Source organism: Aristolochia californica, unplaced genomic scaffold, assembly GCF_029961685.1.
Source record: "Aristolochia californica isolate CCGP_79_NKW_82.1479 unplaced genomic scaffold, dmAriCali1.0.hap1 SCAF_2, whole genome shotgun sequence".
In the NCBI taxonomy this organism is placed as follows: Eukaryota; Viridiplantae; Streptophyta; class Magnoliopsida; order Piperales; family Aristolochiaceae; genus Aristolochia; species Aristolochia californica.
Window position 1 is genome coordinate 2,179,084 of NW_027181881.1, and position 17,220 is coordinate 2,196,303.

General features: G+C 38.2%; 2 protein-coding genes and 2 non-coding genes across 4 annotated transcripts; 2 read left to right on the forward strand and 2 right to left on the reverse strand.

The window, feature by feature from the left end:
- Nucleotides 1-3,298: 3,298 nt before the first annotated feature.
- On the reverse strand, nt 3,299-4,140 carry LOC137956816 (calcium-binding protein CP1-like). Its single transcript, XM_068804450.1, has one exon. The coding sequence runs from the start codon at nt 3,966-3,968 to the stop codon at nt 3,492-3,494; it is 477 nt and encodes a 158-aa protein (XP_068660551.1). The 5' UTR covers nt 3,969-4,140; the 3' UTR covers nt 3,299-3,491.
- Nucleotides 4,141-4,816: 676 nt separating this feature from the next.
- Nucleotides 4,817-4,891, forward strand: LOC137957388 (small nucleolar RNA R66). Its single transcript, XR_011113357.1, has one exon. It is a non-coding gene; the product is annotated as a small nucleolar RNA R66 (small nucleolar RNA).
- A 70-nt stretch (nt 4,892-4,961) lies between these two features.
- On the forward strand, nt 4,962-5,039 carry LOC137957398 (small nucleolar RNA snoR118). The gene has a single exon (XR_011113366.1). It is a non-coding gene; the product is annotated as a small nucleolar RNA snoR118 (small nucleolar RNA).
- Nucleotides 5,040-5,222: 183 nt separating this feature from the next.
- LOC137956719 (uncharacterized) lies at nt 5,223-17,087 on the reverse strand. The gene is made up of 17 exons (XM_068804311.1): nt 16,785-17,087; nt 15,046-15,240; nt 13,750-13,824; nt 13,478-13,642; nt 13,137-13,300; nt 12,755-12,979; nt 11,616-11,742; nt 10,520-10,708; nt 9,521-9,607; nt 9,224-9,384; nt 8,671-8,790; nt 7,746-7,971; nt 6,810-6,869; nt 6,537-6,710; nt 6,312-6,421; nt 5,891-6,102; nt 5,223-5,644 (listed from the first exon to the last, which is right to left on the reverse strand). The coding sequence occupies exons 1-16, from the start codon at nt 16,974-16,976 to the stop codon at nt 5,937-5,939; spliced, it is 2,436 nt and encodes an 811-aa protein (XP_068660412.1). The 5' UTR covers nt 16,977-17,087; the 3' UTR covers nt 5,223-5,644; nt 5,891-5,936.
- Nucleotides 17,088-17,220: the final 133 nt, after the last annotated feature.

The following is a 17,220-nucleotide window of genomic DNA, read 5'->3' on the forward strand; positions in this document are numbered from 1 at the left end:
AATGAGTCTACTAATTTCCAATGCTTTCAGATTTTTTTTTTTTTTTGAAATGAATGCTTTCCGATTATTGATAGAGGCAGAGGTGGCAGGCCTTTGTATTGCATGCAATAGCTTTTCAATGAGGCCTCCTGATGAAGAAAAGAACCTGTGAAACGTCGTGTGGTCCCTTTCCTTCCAAAGAAAGCCAAGGGACTTCTGCTATTATAGCTTTCCAGAGATGCTGGCCTGTTTCTGCTAGTTTCCAAGCAAAGCACTGAGAGATGAATTCCTCAAATGATGAGATGATACAGGAGGCACTCCAAATTTGCCAAAAGTAGCACCACGGACTAAAAAATTGGAAGGGCAATGAAGCATCATGTGATCCAATATTCCTTCCTCTGAATTTCATGATTGTCATAGTGATATTACTACTAAGCACACACATTTTTGGAGTACTTCACAGGATAGAATCTTCTTGTGAGCAGCAGTGCATAAGGAACGGGTAACTTTCTCTGGTCCAATTAGTTTCTATAAAGCAATTATCACCACCCCTAAAGCCGACCATTTCACATAGTGTCTGCACAAAGGAAAATCCTAACCAGTAAAGCTTCAAAGAAGAGGACATCCCATTATTGACTCACTAAGCAGATTCGGTGGCTTGGAGAAGGAAACCACAGATCACATCCTAATTCAATGCCCCTTCAGCCTCTTGGTCTTGCATATTGATCTCTAAGAATAAACTCAGTAAAGTGTAACCGCTTCTCTGCTTCTTATCTACAGAGTACTCATAGCGGTGTCCTCTGCAGACGCCGCATTTATCTACTCCTTCTATATTCCCTACGAGATCGTCAATTTCCGTAAACCTGTTTAAAAGGGGGGAAAATGAAAGTGCATTACGTAGCGTTTGAACCCCCGTACCCTATGTTGCGGCAATTGCTCTGCACCGAGACTGAGAGAAAGTTTCTGCTGTCCTTAACAAGCGGCGATGCCTCAGAGGAGACCAATACGAGCTGAAGCCGCTGCCCATAGAGATGATAAACATGTTGATTTGCATGGTCAGAGTTCATGCGAAAAGCCTCAAGGAATTCACAAATCTCTATGATAAAAATTGATTGCTTTGATATTGCAGTTGCTCTCTCTATTATTAAATTGGCATGCATGAAGTGCCTTCAAACTGTTGCAAATAGCCCAAGAGCAATTCCCATTTTTCAGGGCAAGACTTCCATATCCATAATTTTTCTGACCTCCTGACATCTTGGGATTCATCCTTTTTTGGATTATTTGTAAATATAATAATATTAATTTTGCTTTTGAAAGGATAAAAAGGATATTAAAACCTTAAGATTTGTTCATTTTAGTTATCTACTTCTATGTTTAGTTCATTCAACTATTTGGAAAACAAAAAATTTATATATTGAAGAGAACAAGAATACTGTTCTTGTAAGAACATATAAGAACACTTATTAACTGTTCTTGAGTTAATTTAATTATTTTATTTAGTCTACCATAATTAGAGTTTATCGAATATAATATTTGCTTTATTTTTTAATAATTTTTTTTATTGATTATTTAATCTTGTAGCTCATAATCTATTATGTATCAGTCCATTTTACAACAATAGCTTTTTAATTTTCTCCCTTTCTTTTTATTTTTATTTAATATTATTCTTATTTTGGCCCAGGTGTTTGTCGATGAACAAGGCCGCCCGGAGTTCGCCGTGGAGGGGCTCGTTCGACATGCCGAAGCCCTCTTCAGCCGGGAGTGCTCTCCCTTACGCAACCACAAAGTTAAACAACAGAGCGAGCAAAAAGAAAAGGACAAAGCAACTAATGAAGGACAGGGCATCTTCCCAGCTGGTTTAATGTCTCCCACCTCCAGAAATTCCCTTTTTTTTTAAGAAGAATTTCTTCAAGCGAAAGAAATGCCAAAGTGGGATGGGTAGTTGGGATTATTATCTTTTCGCAAAAAATATCAAAGGAATAATGATCAGAAGGCGCCGAAGTCCCATTGGGATTTTATCTTTTCGCAAAATATCGACGGAATAATGATCAAGAAGGTGCCCAAGTACGTATCTCCCCACAAAGAGGTCCAGGAAAAGCTGACGACGTTCACTGTCGTCCAACTGCACCAAGCTCACGTACACCAGCTCCTCCGGACAAGAATGTGACGTCCCTGAGCACCGTTGATCCTAACCTTTAATCAAATCCTCCAATGTCGGCAACCGATAACACTCGGTTCAGTCTGATCTACCGCCAATTGTGCGGCTTGATGCCACTCTCATCCAAAGGCCCCAAGAAGAGAGAGAAGGAAGAAGAGATACCTCTTATCCGTACGTGCAACTACCGCACACATGTCAACTACATCGACGCACAATAGCAAGTCCCGGTGGTCACCGGTCTCTGCATACGATTTCAGGCGGGTGAAAGCAGTCCCGAGAAGCCCAGTATAAAACCTAAGGCCATCGCCCTGCCGGACCTCCTTCCATGTAGCTTCGACAATATGGTCGAATCACGCCATGATACCGTCACACAGTGCTACTTGATCTAAATGGAGACGGAGCTCCGGCGGGGGGCAGAGAGGAGTTATTTCCAACTGAAAATGCGAAAGAGGGAAGTGCACCAAGTCCTTGAGCGCGCCGGCTACCCCGAGAAATGTCTCCAAGGGGCGGAAAGCGTAGTCGTTAGATCCTCCATTTCGAGGAAATCCATCCGTTCGTTCCTGTTGTCCTGCTTGCTGTTTCGAAGCATTTCTGCTACTGAAACCATTGTCTTCTTTGTCTATGCGCTCTTAACGGAGAACACTGGTACTATGCCGTACTGTGGATGGATAATTCGAGATACGGCAGTGTATGCGACGAGGGCCGTCCAACGCGACGATGAGGAGCTTAAAGTTGAGGCAGCTTCCATGGTTCCCGCCTGGGAGTTGTGGGATTTGGCGACAACCAGCTCGGAAATCGTTCTTCTCGGTTAAAAAAAAAAACTTTAGCTCATTTCGAGCTTAAGTATAATAAGTTAAATTTGAGATTTCGAGCTAACCGATTCGTTAACATATTTGTTTTTACGACAATACCACCTTCTATTCTAAATGCTCTCGTCAATTCCCATTTCTTTGTGTTCAAATTTTTTTTATGGGCGGGACGGAGGTGAAAGAGGAGTAGGATGTTATCATGGCTTTTGGTTGGATCAAGGTTTAGGGTTGGGTGGTAATTGGTCTAAATCAGCAGTCAATGGTTGAAGCCAAACTCAGATCACCGTTATCAACCATACTGGCCCAATCGATTTCTATACTCACATTTAATATTTTTTTGTAAAATAGTTCGTCAGAATCAACAAAAGTGAGCCAAACTACGATTTGCAGAATTGAGGAAGACACCGACAGGAGTCAAGGTTTTAACAACAAAAAGAAAAAAGTCGAATCAAGTTCGACGGCACGAAGACAAATTGTTTTTAATGAAAACGAGAACCTCTCTGCCTCCCGCGGAACAAATTTCCGGCCGATCCGGGCGGCTGAGATCACGCAGAGAAATCAACAGCCAGAATCTTCATCAGCCCCTCGTAGCAAACGCCGCCGTCCTTTTCATTCCCATCACCCATCCGAATCATCGTCCTGATATCCTCGTCGCTGGTCTCGAACCCCGCCCAAGCCATGTAGTCCTTGAGATCCCCAAACCCCACCTTCCCGTCTCCGTCTCTGTCCATCACCTTAAACATCTCCTCCATCACAGCCTTCCTCGGAGTCGACGACGACGACAACTTCCGCTCGCCCACAACCATTTCAAACTCGTCGAACTCGACGTACCCGTTTTTGTTCACGTCGGCCACCGTGATCATCGACCCGATGTCGTCTTCGGTGGCGGCGTTAGCTCTTTCGGAATAGAAAGTTTTGAGGTCGTCGGCGCTTATTTTTCCGTCTCGGTCGGAGTCCAGGACGTCGAATGCCGGCAGGAGAACTGACGTTTCCAGTCGTGGGCACCGGCCGGAAGGACACATTTCGGATTAATACGGCCGGAGATTGATTTGCTGGGTCTCGCCGCAGGTGGTAATTCCTGTGGCGAGGCGGCGGTGGTGGGTTGTATATGTAGTGGGAGAAGTCAGAATGGTCAGCCTGAAGAAGACGCGAAGACGTGGGAGCTGACGTCAAACGATTGGTGTTTTGAAGAGGCTTTGATAAATGGGTGGCAAACAGAACAAGCGTAATTAGACAGGCTTCTAAATTAACAGAATTTTCGCCAAAATGCGAATATTTTCTGTTCCCTATATTCGGATGCTCCTCCTTAATCCACGGCCTTGTCAGCATCTAATATAAATAAATGCGCAATAAAATCAAAATAAATAACAGAATAACTTATTTTTATTTTCCATAATAATGAACATGGTCATCGTAACAAACACTACCGCAATGGGCAGTTTAGTCAATTCATGTATGATTTGAACGTCCTTTTGATGCCCTAATTTCTTTGGCCACCATATAACTTGCGGGAGGAACCAGCTCGCAATCGTTCTGGCGCGGGCAGAGGAGTGGAAGAGAATACATTAAGCAGTGATTTCGAAGATTTTTACTCCCAGTTGATATTTTGAAAGTTCTCGCAGGATGTGTTTTGATCGTGTTTTCTCTGTGAAGCCTTCCGATGGATCTCTTCCTCTACCTCGCGCGTGAAGGTTAGGGTTTCCATCGTTTCGAAGGAAGAGGGCTAACATTTCATGGCAGGAATCAGTTGAGTCGCTGTGCCTTGGTATCAACAAGTGCAGCGTAGACTATTCTTATGAATTTCAAACTCTTCAATCTCTGTTTGAACTTTTTTTTTTCCTTGTTGTCGGGGTTTTACGTTGTTCTTGGATCCTATGATGGCATGTAATCTTTGAGACCTGATTTTCTTTCTGATGAAAATCTTAAGCATTATTTCACTGAGGATCCGGAACGGGAATTGAATTATAAATTGGATTTTTTATGTGCCCCCAATATTTTGTGTTTTTGAGTGTAAGTTGGATGATGATACGCACTGGGCTCCGAGCAAAAAACAATGATGCAAAATGCATGACCTAGAAAGCTTTATCTGACTGATCAGTCAATTTGAGTACACTGGTTTTAAGGCCAACTCAAGCATGGGACCAATTTAAAATCATGATAAAACCAATTAATATGAAACAGATTATAGTTGCTAAAATCAAATTAGAGCATAATTCACATATGACATTGTAAGAAAGTACCATTTAAGCAAAAGAGACAATAATTGAATCGTGACATCATAGTTGTAACAAAAAAATTAGCACTATTTCACATTACATAAAGATGACAAAGTGATGTGTTCTTATGAAATAAAGAAATAGTCAAGCCAAGTGATTTCTCCCATTGCATGATTAACTAACTAGTCAAAGGGAGAGGCAAAAGATAGTCGAGAGAAAATGTGAGATGGTTGAACCTAACTGTTCAAATTGTACCTCATTGAAGTGAAAATATTTTGGTGAAAGGAATGTACAGATACAAATGCTTCTATCTGTCTCGTACAAATGGAGTATAGCCAGATGAAAAATATCCTACAGTTGTCTGGTCCGATGAAGCAACTAAAATCCGCTTTCCTGTCATAGCAGACCCATCACATGATATATCTCTTAAGCCACAATTGATCTAGTATCTTGACTGATAAAAGCAAGTCATGGTTTGAGGACTGCAAAAGCAATCAGAGTCATCAGGAAAATAAAAGACCAGAGGGATAAGACAAACACGTCAGTAAGGGAGGAAAAGCTGAATGAGAGTAGCTAGTTCAATCCACGAAGAAAGGGTCGAACGAACCATGCAAACCACCGACAGGAGCCTTCCATTCGCCAGTGGCCGCTCCCATGTTCTTAGATGGATCTCAGTTCACAACGATAAACAAAACAAATTCCAATAAATATTCAGGGAAGTAGCTCACCAACAGGAGGGGAACACTTTCCAAATCCATGTCAGCAGATCCCTGATCAGCGAACTGGCGATGAAAAGAATATGACCAGGAAGTATACAAAAAATCCCGCAATAAGGATACCCCCATAGATGAAGGTTTGGGAGGTTTGCACGGGGATCCTGTATTCGACTTCACAACATCTCATCTTCTCCCTCTCCATAGCCAAAATACGGTCTACATGTCTGTCAAGCAGAGAAAAAAGGACAAAAAGGAAATGAATGATGAAAAGAGAATTTATATTTTTGCATGTTGAACCAAAAGACATCACAATAGAAACCCCCCAAGTGGCTACTCAGCCAGAGGCCCAATCCACAAAATAAAAAAGACATTAAGTTGAAATTTTACGAGCAAAGATGCATACTGGAGCTACATGCTTGTAGCGCATACTCACTGCTGGGTATATATAGTGTTTTGGAGGATTTCTGAACTGTTCAAGTGTGCATCCTCTAGCCGATGATCATATAGTAAAGAAGATAGATCCACAAGTTGCTCTTCAAGGTTCTTCACAACAAACATGGAACAAGGACTCTTATTAAACAAAAAGGGGAAAATTAATTTTTCAAAAATGAAATAAACTTACTTTTGATTAATTTATCATTATAGGAACAGAACTTACATCCAAATATTGTTCTAATTGTTCAACCAACTCATGAGGAAAAGGCTCTGGTAGGTTTGTCGTTTTCTTGTAGAACTTCTCTATCCATAATTCAGCTGTTGTCTTCGTCTTTTTGCCCTTCACTGGCTCACCAAGAGATGTTTTCAGGTACTGGCTAGCAAAAGCCTGAACAGTCTGCATTAGAGATCACAGATGAAATAGTTTTAATTTTTCGGAGTCAAATTTGGATTATATTTCTAATCCAGAAAAAAACATTATTACAAATCCAAATACCTCTGAGGTATCCCGTATTTTACGGAGTGCAGAATCAACACGAGCATAGATTGTAGTTCTCTGCAAGAAAAAGGAGAGCTTCAGGAATACCTATTCCAAATAAGCTACAGTGTTTTGTTTTTTTTTGTCCATCGTTTATGGGTAATCAGTTGCAGCAGGTTTATAACCAGAACCCCCACGCCTAGCAAGGCTCAAACATAAGACTTCATACTAGCAAATCGCCCATGACACCACTGAGCCACAGCCCAAGTCTCCACAGCTTCATATAGTACTGTACCATTTACTGCATTCTCAGAATTTTCATTTTTCTTGAAAGTGTGCTTTCTGGGAGAGATCCAAGGATGTGTATTGACTTATAAATTACCCAAAAAAATAAATAAATAAATCATCACATTGTAGGACCCACAGGTGACAGAAATAACAGGAACAAGATAAACTGTGAGACTCAGAAGAAGCCACATTCATGTAAAACCTACTATTCATTCTTTTAGTTCCAAGAGAACAGTCCTTTTCATTTCTACAATCTTTAAGCACCAGACAGTATAGATGGTTAACTGGTTAAACATCATATCAGTAACCTACCAAAAGAAGAAATTATCTGAGAAGGAATTGCTAGAAAATCGTTTTTTTAATTTTTATAGCTAGAAAATTTTATGAATAAGACAGATCAAAGCTCCATCTTTTAAACAGCTCACTTGTCCAGTATATGGACTCATGGTGCCCTCCTGATCCTTCACAAAAAAAAGAATACCCTAAAACTCTTCAATGTAAACAATATTAGACAGACAAGGAGCACCATCTACTGCAACAATACAACTGCACCTTGCAACGTATTAGAATCATTTTTTAAATGTTGCAGCAGAATCGTAGGTTATGAGATGCAGGAAATGACAACATTCTTTTCATAATAGACTAAGAATAAGAGCAGGTTTATACCAACGCAACATCCTGAAGCATTTGGCTGATAACAGAAACATTTGAGAACGGTCCAAATGGATGACAGCCTGATGCCCAAAGCCAGTTCATGACTGGCCTTTCATGTACATGTGAGGCTTTCTCATAAGGTGCACTCAGACCCCCAACAGCAGAAGCGAGTCCAGCTACAATATGGCGCTGTGCTTGTGAAGGGACTGCATATCTTCTCTCTTTTTCTGAAACATAACTGTTACAGAAAGCACATTAATGGAGATCAAAGCTGCTAGAAGCAAAGAAGTAACTAGGAATATTGACTTCTCAGAAAAAAGCAAACCAATCATTCAGTCACATATAGGAATATCTTTGTGTAAGGGAAGTTGAGTCAGCTTAGATTTTGTAAACTATGAGAATCTGAAAATTTTGGAGACATGGGAAATCCCCAGTGGAATCAGTGTGTGCATACAAGTTTAGGTAGAGAGAGAGAGAGGGAATCTGAAAATTTTGGAGACATGGAAAATTCCCAGTGGAATCAGTGTGTGCATACAAGTTTAGGTAGAGAGAGAGAGAAAGAGAGAATCTGAAAATTTTGGAGACATGGGAAATCCCCAGTGGAATCAGTGTGTGCATACAAGTTTAGGTAGAGAGAGAGAGAGAGAGAGAGAGAGATTAAATTTGGAGATAACATCTGGCTGAGGAAAGTTTTATCAGGATCTGAGAATGTAATGTGCAAAGATGATTTCTGGTTCCAAGTTATAATGCTTGTAGCCAGACATTTCATTGCTGATAAAAATAATTACATTGTTTGCTGCAAAACAACAAGAGAGTAGCTCTAGAAAAAATCCACAAATTCCAAAAAATTCAAAATGTTACTTGAGGTTAGAATTAAGGATGCTTAAAAATACTTAATAAAGTAATCCACTCAAACTAGAAAATGAAGTCAGTGTACCTTAATGGAATTTTTTCATTTTCATGCTGAAGGACGATGACAACATCTTTACTTGTCCATAAGAGACTTTCATCTTCCATAAGGAGGTTGGAGTCAACATCCGCCAATGACAACACAAAGCTGCCCAGGTTGATCCAATATGTGATATCATATATACTTTCAATGGGTGATTTATATGCCAGTATTTGATAAACAACGATCATCATGAAGTAAGAGATTTAAGAATAATTCACTTGATAACCTTAGACATTAATAAAAATTTCATTCGCAGTGAGAGACCTTTTAGATGAAGACTTTGTATTTTGCAGTTTGCAACAAAAAGATGATTTTCAAAAAAATAAAAAAACGATGCAAATTAAAAGATGTAGGAAAAACAACATCAGCTGTGAAAGAAGAAAATATTTAGTACAGTATGGCCTAACTGAGCAAAAACCAAAGAAATATTCAATTGAACAGAGTAGAGTCCATCATATTTTGTTTTTGAAATGAAGTAGTCCATCATTTGATATCCTCTCAGCAGGCTAGTGAAGGAAATTATGAATGAGATGCTCACACTGGAATCACTCTGGTACCATAAGTCCGAAACAAATTTCCCTGATTCATTTTCCCAATCCTCTTCTTATTCTTGTTGCTCAGCTTAGAGCTGTAAGTTGCCCAAATGGGTCGATGTTTGATGATTGAATCCTCTGAACCTTCAGATTCATCCATCCAGTGCTGAAAATAATACATATAATTTAGGCTTATCATGAGTAGAAGAACCTATTATAATTTTCTTTTTTCTTAATAAATAAGATAGGAGCAAAAAGACTATTCTGAATCAGAAATTAAGATAGATAACTGCAGTACTAACCTGGCGGAGAAAAAATTTACTAGAGAGGGAGGGATCAGCAACATCTAACAGACCAGCAGCAAGCACATCAGCAGAGCGCTCCATTTCCTGCAGATTTAAATGTTGAGAAAAAAATGATGATAAATAATCCTTCAGCAGCTAAAAGCATTGCAGTGACTGCTATAGTGAGTAAGCTATTAGTGTCATGAGTTCCTGATTGTAAACTAGACTCTACACCGCAACGCCAAAGAGAAGATCAAGGTTCAACATCTGAAAATCAGTAACTGTACAAATTTTCAAAGATTGTTGTCATTAACTAAATGCAGCATATTATTTTGTTAAATAATATAGCTGTGAGTAAAGCTATTAGTGTCATTATTTCCTGATTGTAACCTAGGGTCTGCACCACAATGCCAAAGAGAAAATCAAGGTTCAACATTTGGATATCAGTAAATGTACAAATTTCCAATGCCTGCTGTCATTAGCTAAATACAGCATATTATTCTTTTAACTAGTGATATCAGGAATTAGAAAATGTCTATTGAACACCATCAAAATTAAAAGAAAAGGAATTTTTCACATTATGATACAAAGAAGCTATAGTACATAAAATTTAGTATTGACTATTGAACACAATAGAAATCAGAAAAAAAAAAAGAACTTCTCACATTATGATACAAAGAAGCTGCGGTACATGAATTCAATATCAAATCAGTACAATGAGGATCCAGTAAAGCAAAATAGAAAATGACATTTATATGCCTGTGAAAATAAAAAATTGACCAAAAACAGTCCTTCACTCATTATGGCTGAGATCAAGCACATAGCTTCCAAGGAATGGATTCAGGGGTAGTCTAAAAACACAATTCACGACACCTCTGAAGTGGTGGTTTCATGCTTGCATCATTCATGTCATAAATCATAGTGGAGAAACAGAATGGGATTGAACAATTGGAATGACCATATGTAAGCCATATTATTGAGTTTCATTTGAATCAGCAAAACCAGAAATCATGGTACCTCTTTGAGAATGGCACCATCCAAGTATGTCTTGGTATGGACATGGAAACGCCCATCATTTTTTGTTTCTTGGAGTGAATGCCCTCGCATAGCTTTTGACACTGCAATTGCTAGCTTTTCATGATGATGCAACACATGAGAACCTCCAACAATTACGACTTCTTGACTAGCATGAACCATCTTCTTCACCTAAAGAGAAAATTTCATCCACCTCATCAGAATAATCTGCTGAACTTTTGTGTTTAATGACTAATATAAAAAAAAGAATTGAAAGAATATTGATTTTGGTAAAAAATATTATTGTCAATAAGAACCAAAACTCTCATCCATGAATTGGACTATACGAATAGGATCAAATAACAGGAATTTTATATCATCTTCTTTTTCCATGTCAAAGCATTCAGCAGTTGTCATGTGTTCATGCATGAACATCATTAAAGTATTATAGTTGTCACATCTGTGGACCAGTATTTCACTTTAAATTAATTGATAATGACTGTTGAAAGCATTTTATATTATTATATGCAAATACACTTTCCTATGTATATTTATATATAAATGTATACACATATTTATACCTATAATCCTATTTAATTAATGGAAAGAGGACATATGAGGTGCAGCGATGTAGTTCAGCCCATCATTCTGAAGAAAAAGCACTAAAAGGCTGAATAAATAATTCGACCAAGCCAAATCCATCCATAGTTTCCCCATCTTGCCTCTTCCGCTGATCTAGAGTCAGAAAGGTTATCATGAGCTCTTAGGTTAGTCTTGAACTCAATCTACCAGGCATATCATTTACTTACACCAGTAATTGGTATCATTTTTGAATGACAATTGGTTTCCTATTCCTAACGCATCATTCTCTGTAGTAAATAAACAAGTAAATGAATCTTCACGCTTACAACAATAAAGAAAAAAATGCAATTCTATTAGTAATCAAGGTATGTCTGTATGGAAGATTGGAATAATCCCATTGATGAAATCAACCAAATAATGGGTAAAAGGAGCAGAAATGTGCAATCAGAGTAAGTAACCATTGCCACTCATTTATTTTATGCAGACCAGACAAAGAACATGTGCAGTGATATATTACCTCACTTTCAATGGCTGGAATATCAATACTGTAATTATGACCAGCTGAGAGGATGTTGTATCGATTATGATTTTGTAGAACAATGATAGGCACAAGTAATCTTGTTGCCAAGTCAACAGTTTCGAACCTGGGTCCAGAATCCAAAACAACAAAACAAGCATAACAATATGAGACTATGTTAATACTTTAAAAGAATAATAATAGAGACATTAGCCTTTCAAGATGGAAAAAATTGAAACTACTATTTTTGTTAGAATGCCCAACTTTCAACCAAACTACTTTTTTTAAAAAATGGATTTTCAATCAAGCTATTAAAAAGCACAAACAAAAACTAACGCATACCAGGCATCCAAAAATCTAAGACATGTCCTTGGATATAGAAACAGTGACTTAGATCATAATCCAAGACACCTCCAAAAAAAATACAGAGTAAATAAAAGCTAAAACTAACTCGTTTATGTAACACTTGTATTATATTGGCTGATGTGTAACCCAAGGGCATCTTGGTCATTATTCTTATGGGTAATGAGTAATTCAGTTTCCCTCTCACATAGTTTCACTATAGGAGTGGTAGAAGTGATCATAGTATGTTATTTTCAGTGTTAGCAATTCCGCATATTGCTTTATGAGAAATGGTTCAGTCGATACATATCCTTATCATGAGAAGTGCTAACCTCATTTTGAGTGTATTTTGGGATGAAAGCTTATCTTAGCATCATATAAAGACATCATTAAGCTAGCTAAATTATTTAAAACTGTTAAAGTTGGATGCACTCCATCCGAAAATAACTAGCTATTTAAGAGGCTTATCGCTAAATCTTTCAAACCAACAGTTTTTTTATTTTCAATGATGAGAATTTCATAATGGAGAATTACAAAAACCAAATACAATTTGAATGAAGTCATGAGACAAGTCGCCATGTCAGGAACTAGCCAAATCAAACTTCACTCGTTCGAGTCATGAGGAAACTCGCCAAGTCATGAAACCCTGGAATTTCTTTGACTTTGATGAGGAAGCAACATTTACCAATTAATTTTGATTCATAAAATGTTAATGACATGAAGATTTTTCTATTCTCAACTCAAACAGTGACATACAGTGATGAAAGCCTCTTAATAAACTTGTAAAGACAAGTTACCTCACATCAGGAGCTATAACATGTTCAATCGAGGTTGAGATCAGTGCTGCGAGCTGTCCCATGAAAATATCATGAGAGAAACTGAGCTCACCACTAACAGCAGTTGAACCCCTTGGGAAGAATAAATTCGACAATCGTGGGACTGTTCTATAACTGACACTTCCTTCCTCTGTTTCGATTTTTCCATAGGTACAGGGACCTGATGAAAGGTCAATGACAACAAACCTGTATAGAGTGGATTATAAACAAAACATGAGAAAAATATGCAGAAACATGACCTATTGATATGCAGACTCAACAAACTAATACAGTAATTCACAAAAGAATCATTTTGTTTTCTGCTTTCCACTCATAAACTACAAGAACGTGTCAAACTATGTACCTGCCAAAGCCCAACCAAACTTGAGATGCTCCACCTCCCTGGTAGCGATAACGGTAGATGTAGTCTCCTTCTTGTTTCTTCAGCTCTTCCAATGTAAGCCCCTCAATTTTGCTGTACATTATACTCTCAAGATCAATGTCCTTGTTCCTAGGGTCCATTCTCACCTGCAAGAGAGAGCAGTGCAAGGAAGCAATCATAACAATAAGACAAAAATACTTCTGCAGCTTAGGTACTATTTCTCTGAAAATAGTTTATACATTCCGTGCAACAACAATAAACAGTTAATAATCTTTTAATTATGCATTTACTTTTTCTACAGAAATAAAAATTTAAGAGAGCACCTTATCAAAATTGACAATAAAAATCACACTAGGATCAGGCTTATCAGTCTCCTTGGGAGAGTATCCAAGATCCATCTCAAAGATGTAGGAGTACAGCTTCTCAAAAATGGGTTCCACAGTTGCTGCCTCCACCTCAAACAGAGGTACCTCTCTCCCATAGTCAGTCTGAAATTAGAAAAGCAGAAATTTTACTTCACAAGAATAATGGATTTTATCAAGGTTCATAAGGATTATAGAGTGAATCAACTTTGTAAGGTTCTACAAGACTTAACCTCTCTAGATGTTCCAGCAGGAACCATGGCATCCTTCAGTGCCTTTTCAAGAGCAATTAATTCTGGTTGACCTGCCTATAATTAGCAATTTATGAATCAAATTGCACAAAGATAGAAGAAAATCATCATTAATGACATAATAGATTAAGTTACAAGAAGAGAGAAGAGAAACCATGAGAAATGAAAGACAATTCAGTATCTGTCCTCAGTTTGTTGCCTATGCAATTCTTTTTTAGGCGTTACCTAAATAAAATATCAAAAGAGAAAAACCTCAGTCCAAGGAATCAGGACAGCACATTTTTTTTCTTTTCTTTTGGGAAAGGATAACTAAGTTACATTTACAAGCCATGAAGCAGAATATAAACACAAGAATAAAAATATTTGTTGAACTACACGGGGTTAAGAAAAAATATCAACACTGTTACAGGTGGGAAATGTGGAGTTATGGGGTGAAAAAAGATGGCACAGGATCCTCCAAAATTAGCCAGGAACCAGCCATGTAACTGCCCCAGCAAAAATGCAGCCTTGAGAAAATCAGCTAACTGTAGAATACGTTATATCCTAATGCGAAGTCAGTAGGCACCAAGAATATTGATCCCCTTGACAAAGAAAAAACAAAATCAGCAGAAGCCAATAATAAGATGTACCTAATAACAAAGAATGGTTCATACTTTGCACCAATTTCCTAGATCAGTAACTAAGAACCAAAGAGCTTAAGAAAATTCCAGCAAAATATGTCAAGCTAAGACAAAGTGCTGTTGGTGAACTAATGGATATTACCAATTTTTTTAGTACCCAATTTTTTTTTAATTTTTTTTTTTTTTGAGAGGGGCGTGGTGCGATTCGAACTCACGACTTGACGCACCTGATGTAAAGAGAATATCACTAGACTAACTGAGCAACTTTTCTGCAGTTGTTGCATAAAATCCTATAACCAGCTTACAGTGACATGAGAGTGGAATTTAGTATATTCCATATGGTAGATCTCCAGGCTGGACTCAACATAGAGAGTATGTTGGGTTGATTAAGTGAAACTAAGAAATCCTGAATTTCTCTACATCACCCAAATTTTCATCATTCTTGGAGAATCAATTAGCACATAAAATATGCTGACATAGTTGATTCGAAATGCCCAGGTATGTTTTCAGTGAGCCAAATAAGAATGACAATCAATAACATGTCATCCAGTACAGTACACCTAGAATAAAATAGAAGCTCCCATAAATTAACTAGTTGCAGTCAAACAAATAACTACCAACAATATTTTAGTAATCAATTAACTTTGCACAAACTTACAGGAAATGCATTATATATTAGATGGTGCTCAATATCCAGCAACTCTCCAGTCTCCCGACATGAAGAGCGATGCGTCGGGAAGCTGCTTTTCATAAAATCTTCCAGTTTGTGGGCATCCAGCTTGAACCTGTAGCCCCCATCACCATTAAAGCCAACAAGAACGATATTAACTTCAAGAGGAACCTGAAATGGAACCTGCAAACAAATTTCCCACATCAGTAAATTCAAAATTAAGCCAAAAAGAACTAAAGATCACCATCAAAGCTTATACCAGTAAAGATTGCCATCAAAGCTTATACCAGTAAAGATCGCCATCAAAGCTTATACCAACTATATTCAACAACAACAAAAAAAAAAAAAAAAAAAAAAGAAGCTTATATCAACTTCATCAGGGTCTGTAAGATTGCCATCAAAGCTTATACGAACTATTTTCACAACAAAAAAAAAAAGCATATACCAGCTTTGTCAGGGTTTGGTACATGAATCCTCCCCATCCATACTGCTCCAGATTTGATACCACTATTATTACTTGTCGAGTGCTTCCTTGCCATCCCATCCATATAATTTTTAGCCTTCATCTATTTCTAGCCAGACTGACTGGCATGGCAAAACCCTTCTCATCATGCCAAATCATCTCAAACAACAATGTCTGATTCAATGTTTTGTTGGTACTACTCCTAATTCTTCTCTAATACTTACAATAATAATGTGAAGAATCTCGTAAGGAAATGGGCAAACATTTTTTGAAGGATAACAGAAAAACACTAATGACCAATGTGTTAGTAATGATTTTCAAAAGCATTCAACTCAAAAAAGGACAGACACTAAAGCATATTGAATAATTTTCTGATGTTATCATTCCTTAAAAAGAATACTGGCGAGGACAACTATAACAACAACAAGACAATTTCATATGAAAAATTCTCTTTTGATATCATCAAAACGATTAAGAGAATCATCCATGCCTGAAACGTATATTGACGCCGGAAAGTTGGCTAGGCTGGTCTTTACTTGAGGATTATAGTACCCCCAATCCTGGGATTCGTTCAAGAAAAGCAAACGAGTGGTAATTTATAGTGATCCAATGTTGATGCTATACGACCAATAAAGTCAAGGTGGGAAAGACAGCTCACTAGCTGCAGGACTAGAATGACTGTTCTAGCGTCTCATTTGATCAGATCCTGCAATTCCAATGACCGTAGCATGGAGACAGTCGGTCAAATCCAGCAGGCATTTGCACTGGCAGTGGGCTTCGCACACACGCCATATATAAGCAGCCACACTTTAGTGCCACAAAAAGTGCTCGTTAGGTTGAGTAAAGTGCTATAAATAGAGTTGGGGCAAGCGCACGGAGCAAAAACGTACTAAAATCTATATGGTGCAAAAATAGCAGACTAGCGCAGAAAAAAGATCTCCCATTCAAAAATCAGAAAAAAATATCAACATACAGATATATTACGATTTATTTAGGAGTTACCAAATGAGTTTAGTACCGATTGAGAGGACCATAGTGGGGACGAGAATATTTTTTTCCAATCAATTTTCGAACTTAGTACCAGGAGAAAATAGAAAACAAAAACAGCAATGACAACTCTCATCATTTTTTTCAAGATAGCTCTATTCAAAACCAGGCGCAATAGATTGGCTCCAACCGAATTGCAATTCCAAGTTAATCTTGGGATAGTCCAGAAACGAATTACAAAGGGAAAAAAAAAAAAAAAGGGGCCGAGAAAAGCAACCTCAGCGCGAGAATGGAGCATGTGGCGGACATCAGTACGGACAGTATCCCTAACGTCTTGAAACGCGCTATGATGCCACTGCGGGTGACCAGGATCGCGCCTGAAAGCTTGCGGAGCCGCTTGTGATTGAGGAAAGAGAAGAAGAAACAGGAGGAGAAAGAAAGAAGGGAGAAGAAGACACTGAGCAACCATCGCTTGGAGAAATGGCGAAAATTCGTCCCAACCGATTGGGAAGATCAAGAGTATTCTGACAACTTACGAGAGCGAGAAAGAGAGAAAGAGGGAGAGGCTCAAGCACCTGGTAGTCCGAGCCGCCTGCCTCTCGCTCCGAGTTCACGACTCGCTCTGAAGCCAGACACCCAACTTTGTTCAGATCATAATTCTTATTAAAGCCGAATATCTTTTAAAAAAATCTGATCTTTTTCTTCTTAGTCTA

Excerpts from the sequence above, each read along its gene's own strand:
- LOC137956719 (XM_068804311.1), bottom strand. The coding sequence starts at position 16,976 with ATGGTTGCTCAGTGTCTTCTTCTCCCTTCTTTCTTTCTCCTCCTGTTT. Across the intron at positions 7,972-8,670 it reads AATGAAAAAATTCCATTAAG|TTATGTTTCAGAAAAAGAGA; the intron begins GTACACTGACTT and ends TTTCTGTAACAG. Across the intron at positions 6,103-6,311 it reads AACACTATATATACCCAGCA|ACATGTAGACCGTATTTTGG; the intron begins GTGAGTATGCGC and ends TCTGCTTGACAG.
- LOC137956816 (XM_068804450.1), bottom strand. The coding sequence starts at position 3,968 with ATGTGTCCTTCCGGCCGGTGCCCACGACTGGAAACGTCAGTTCTCCTG.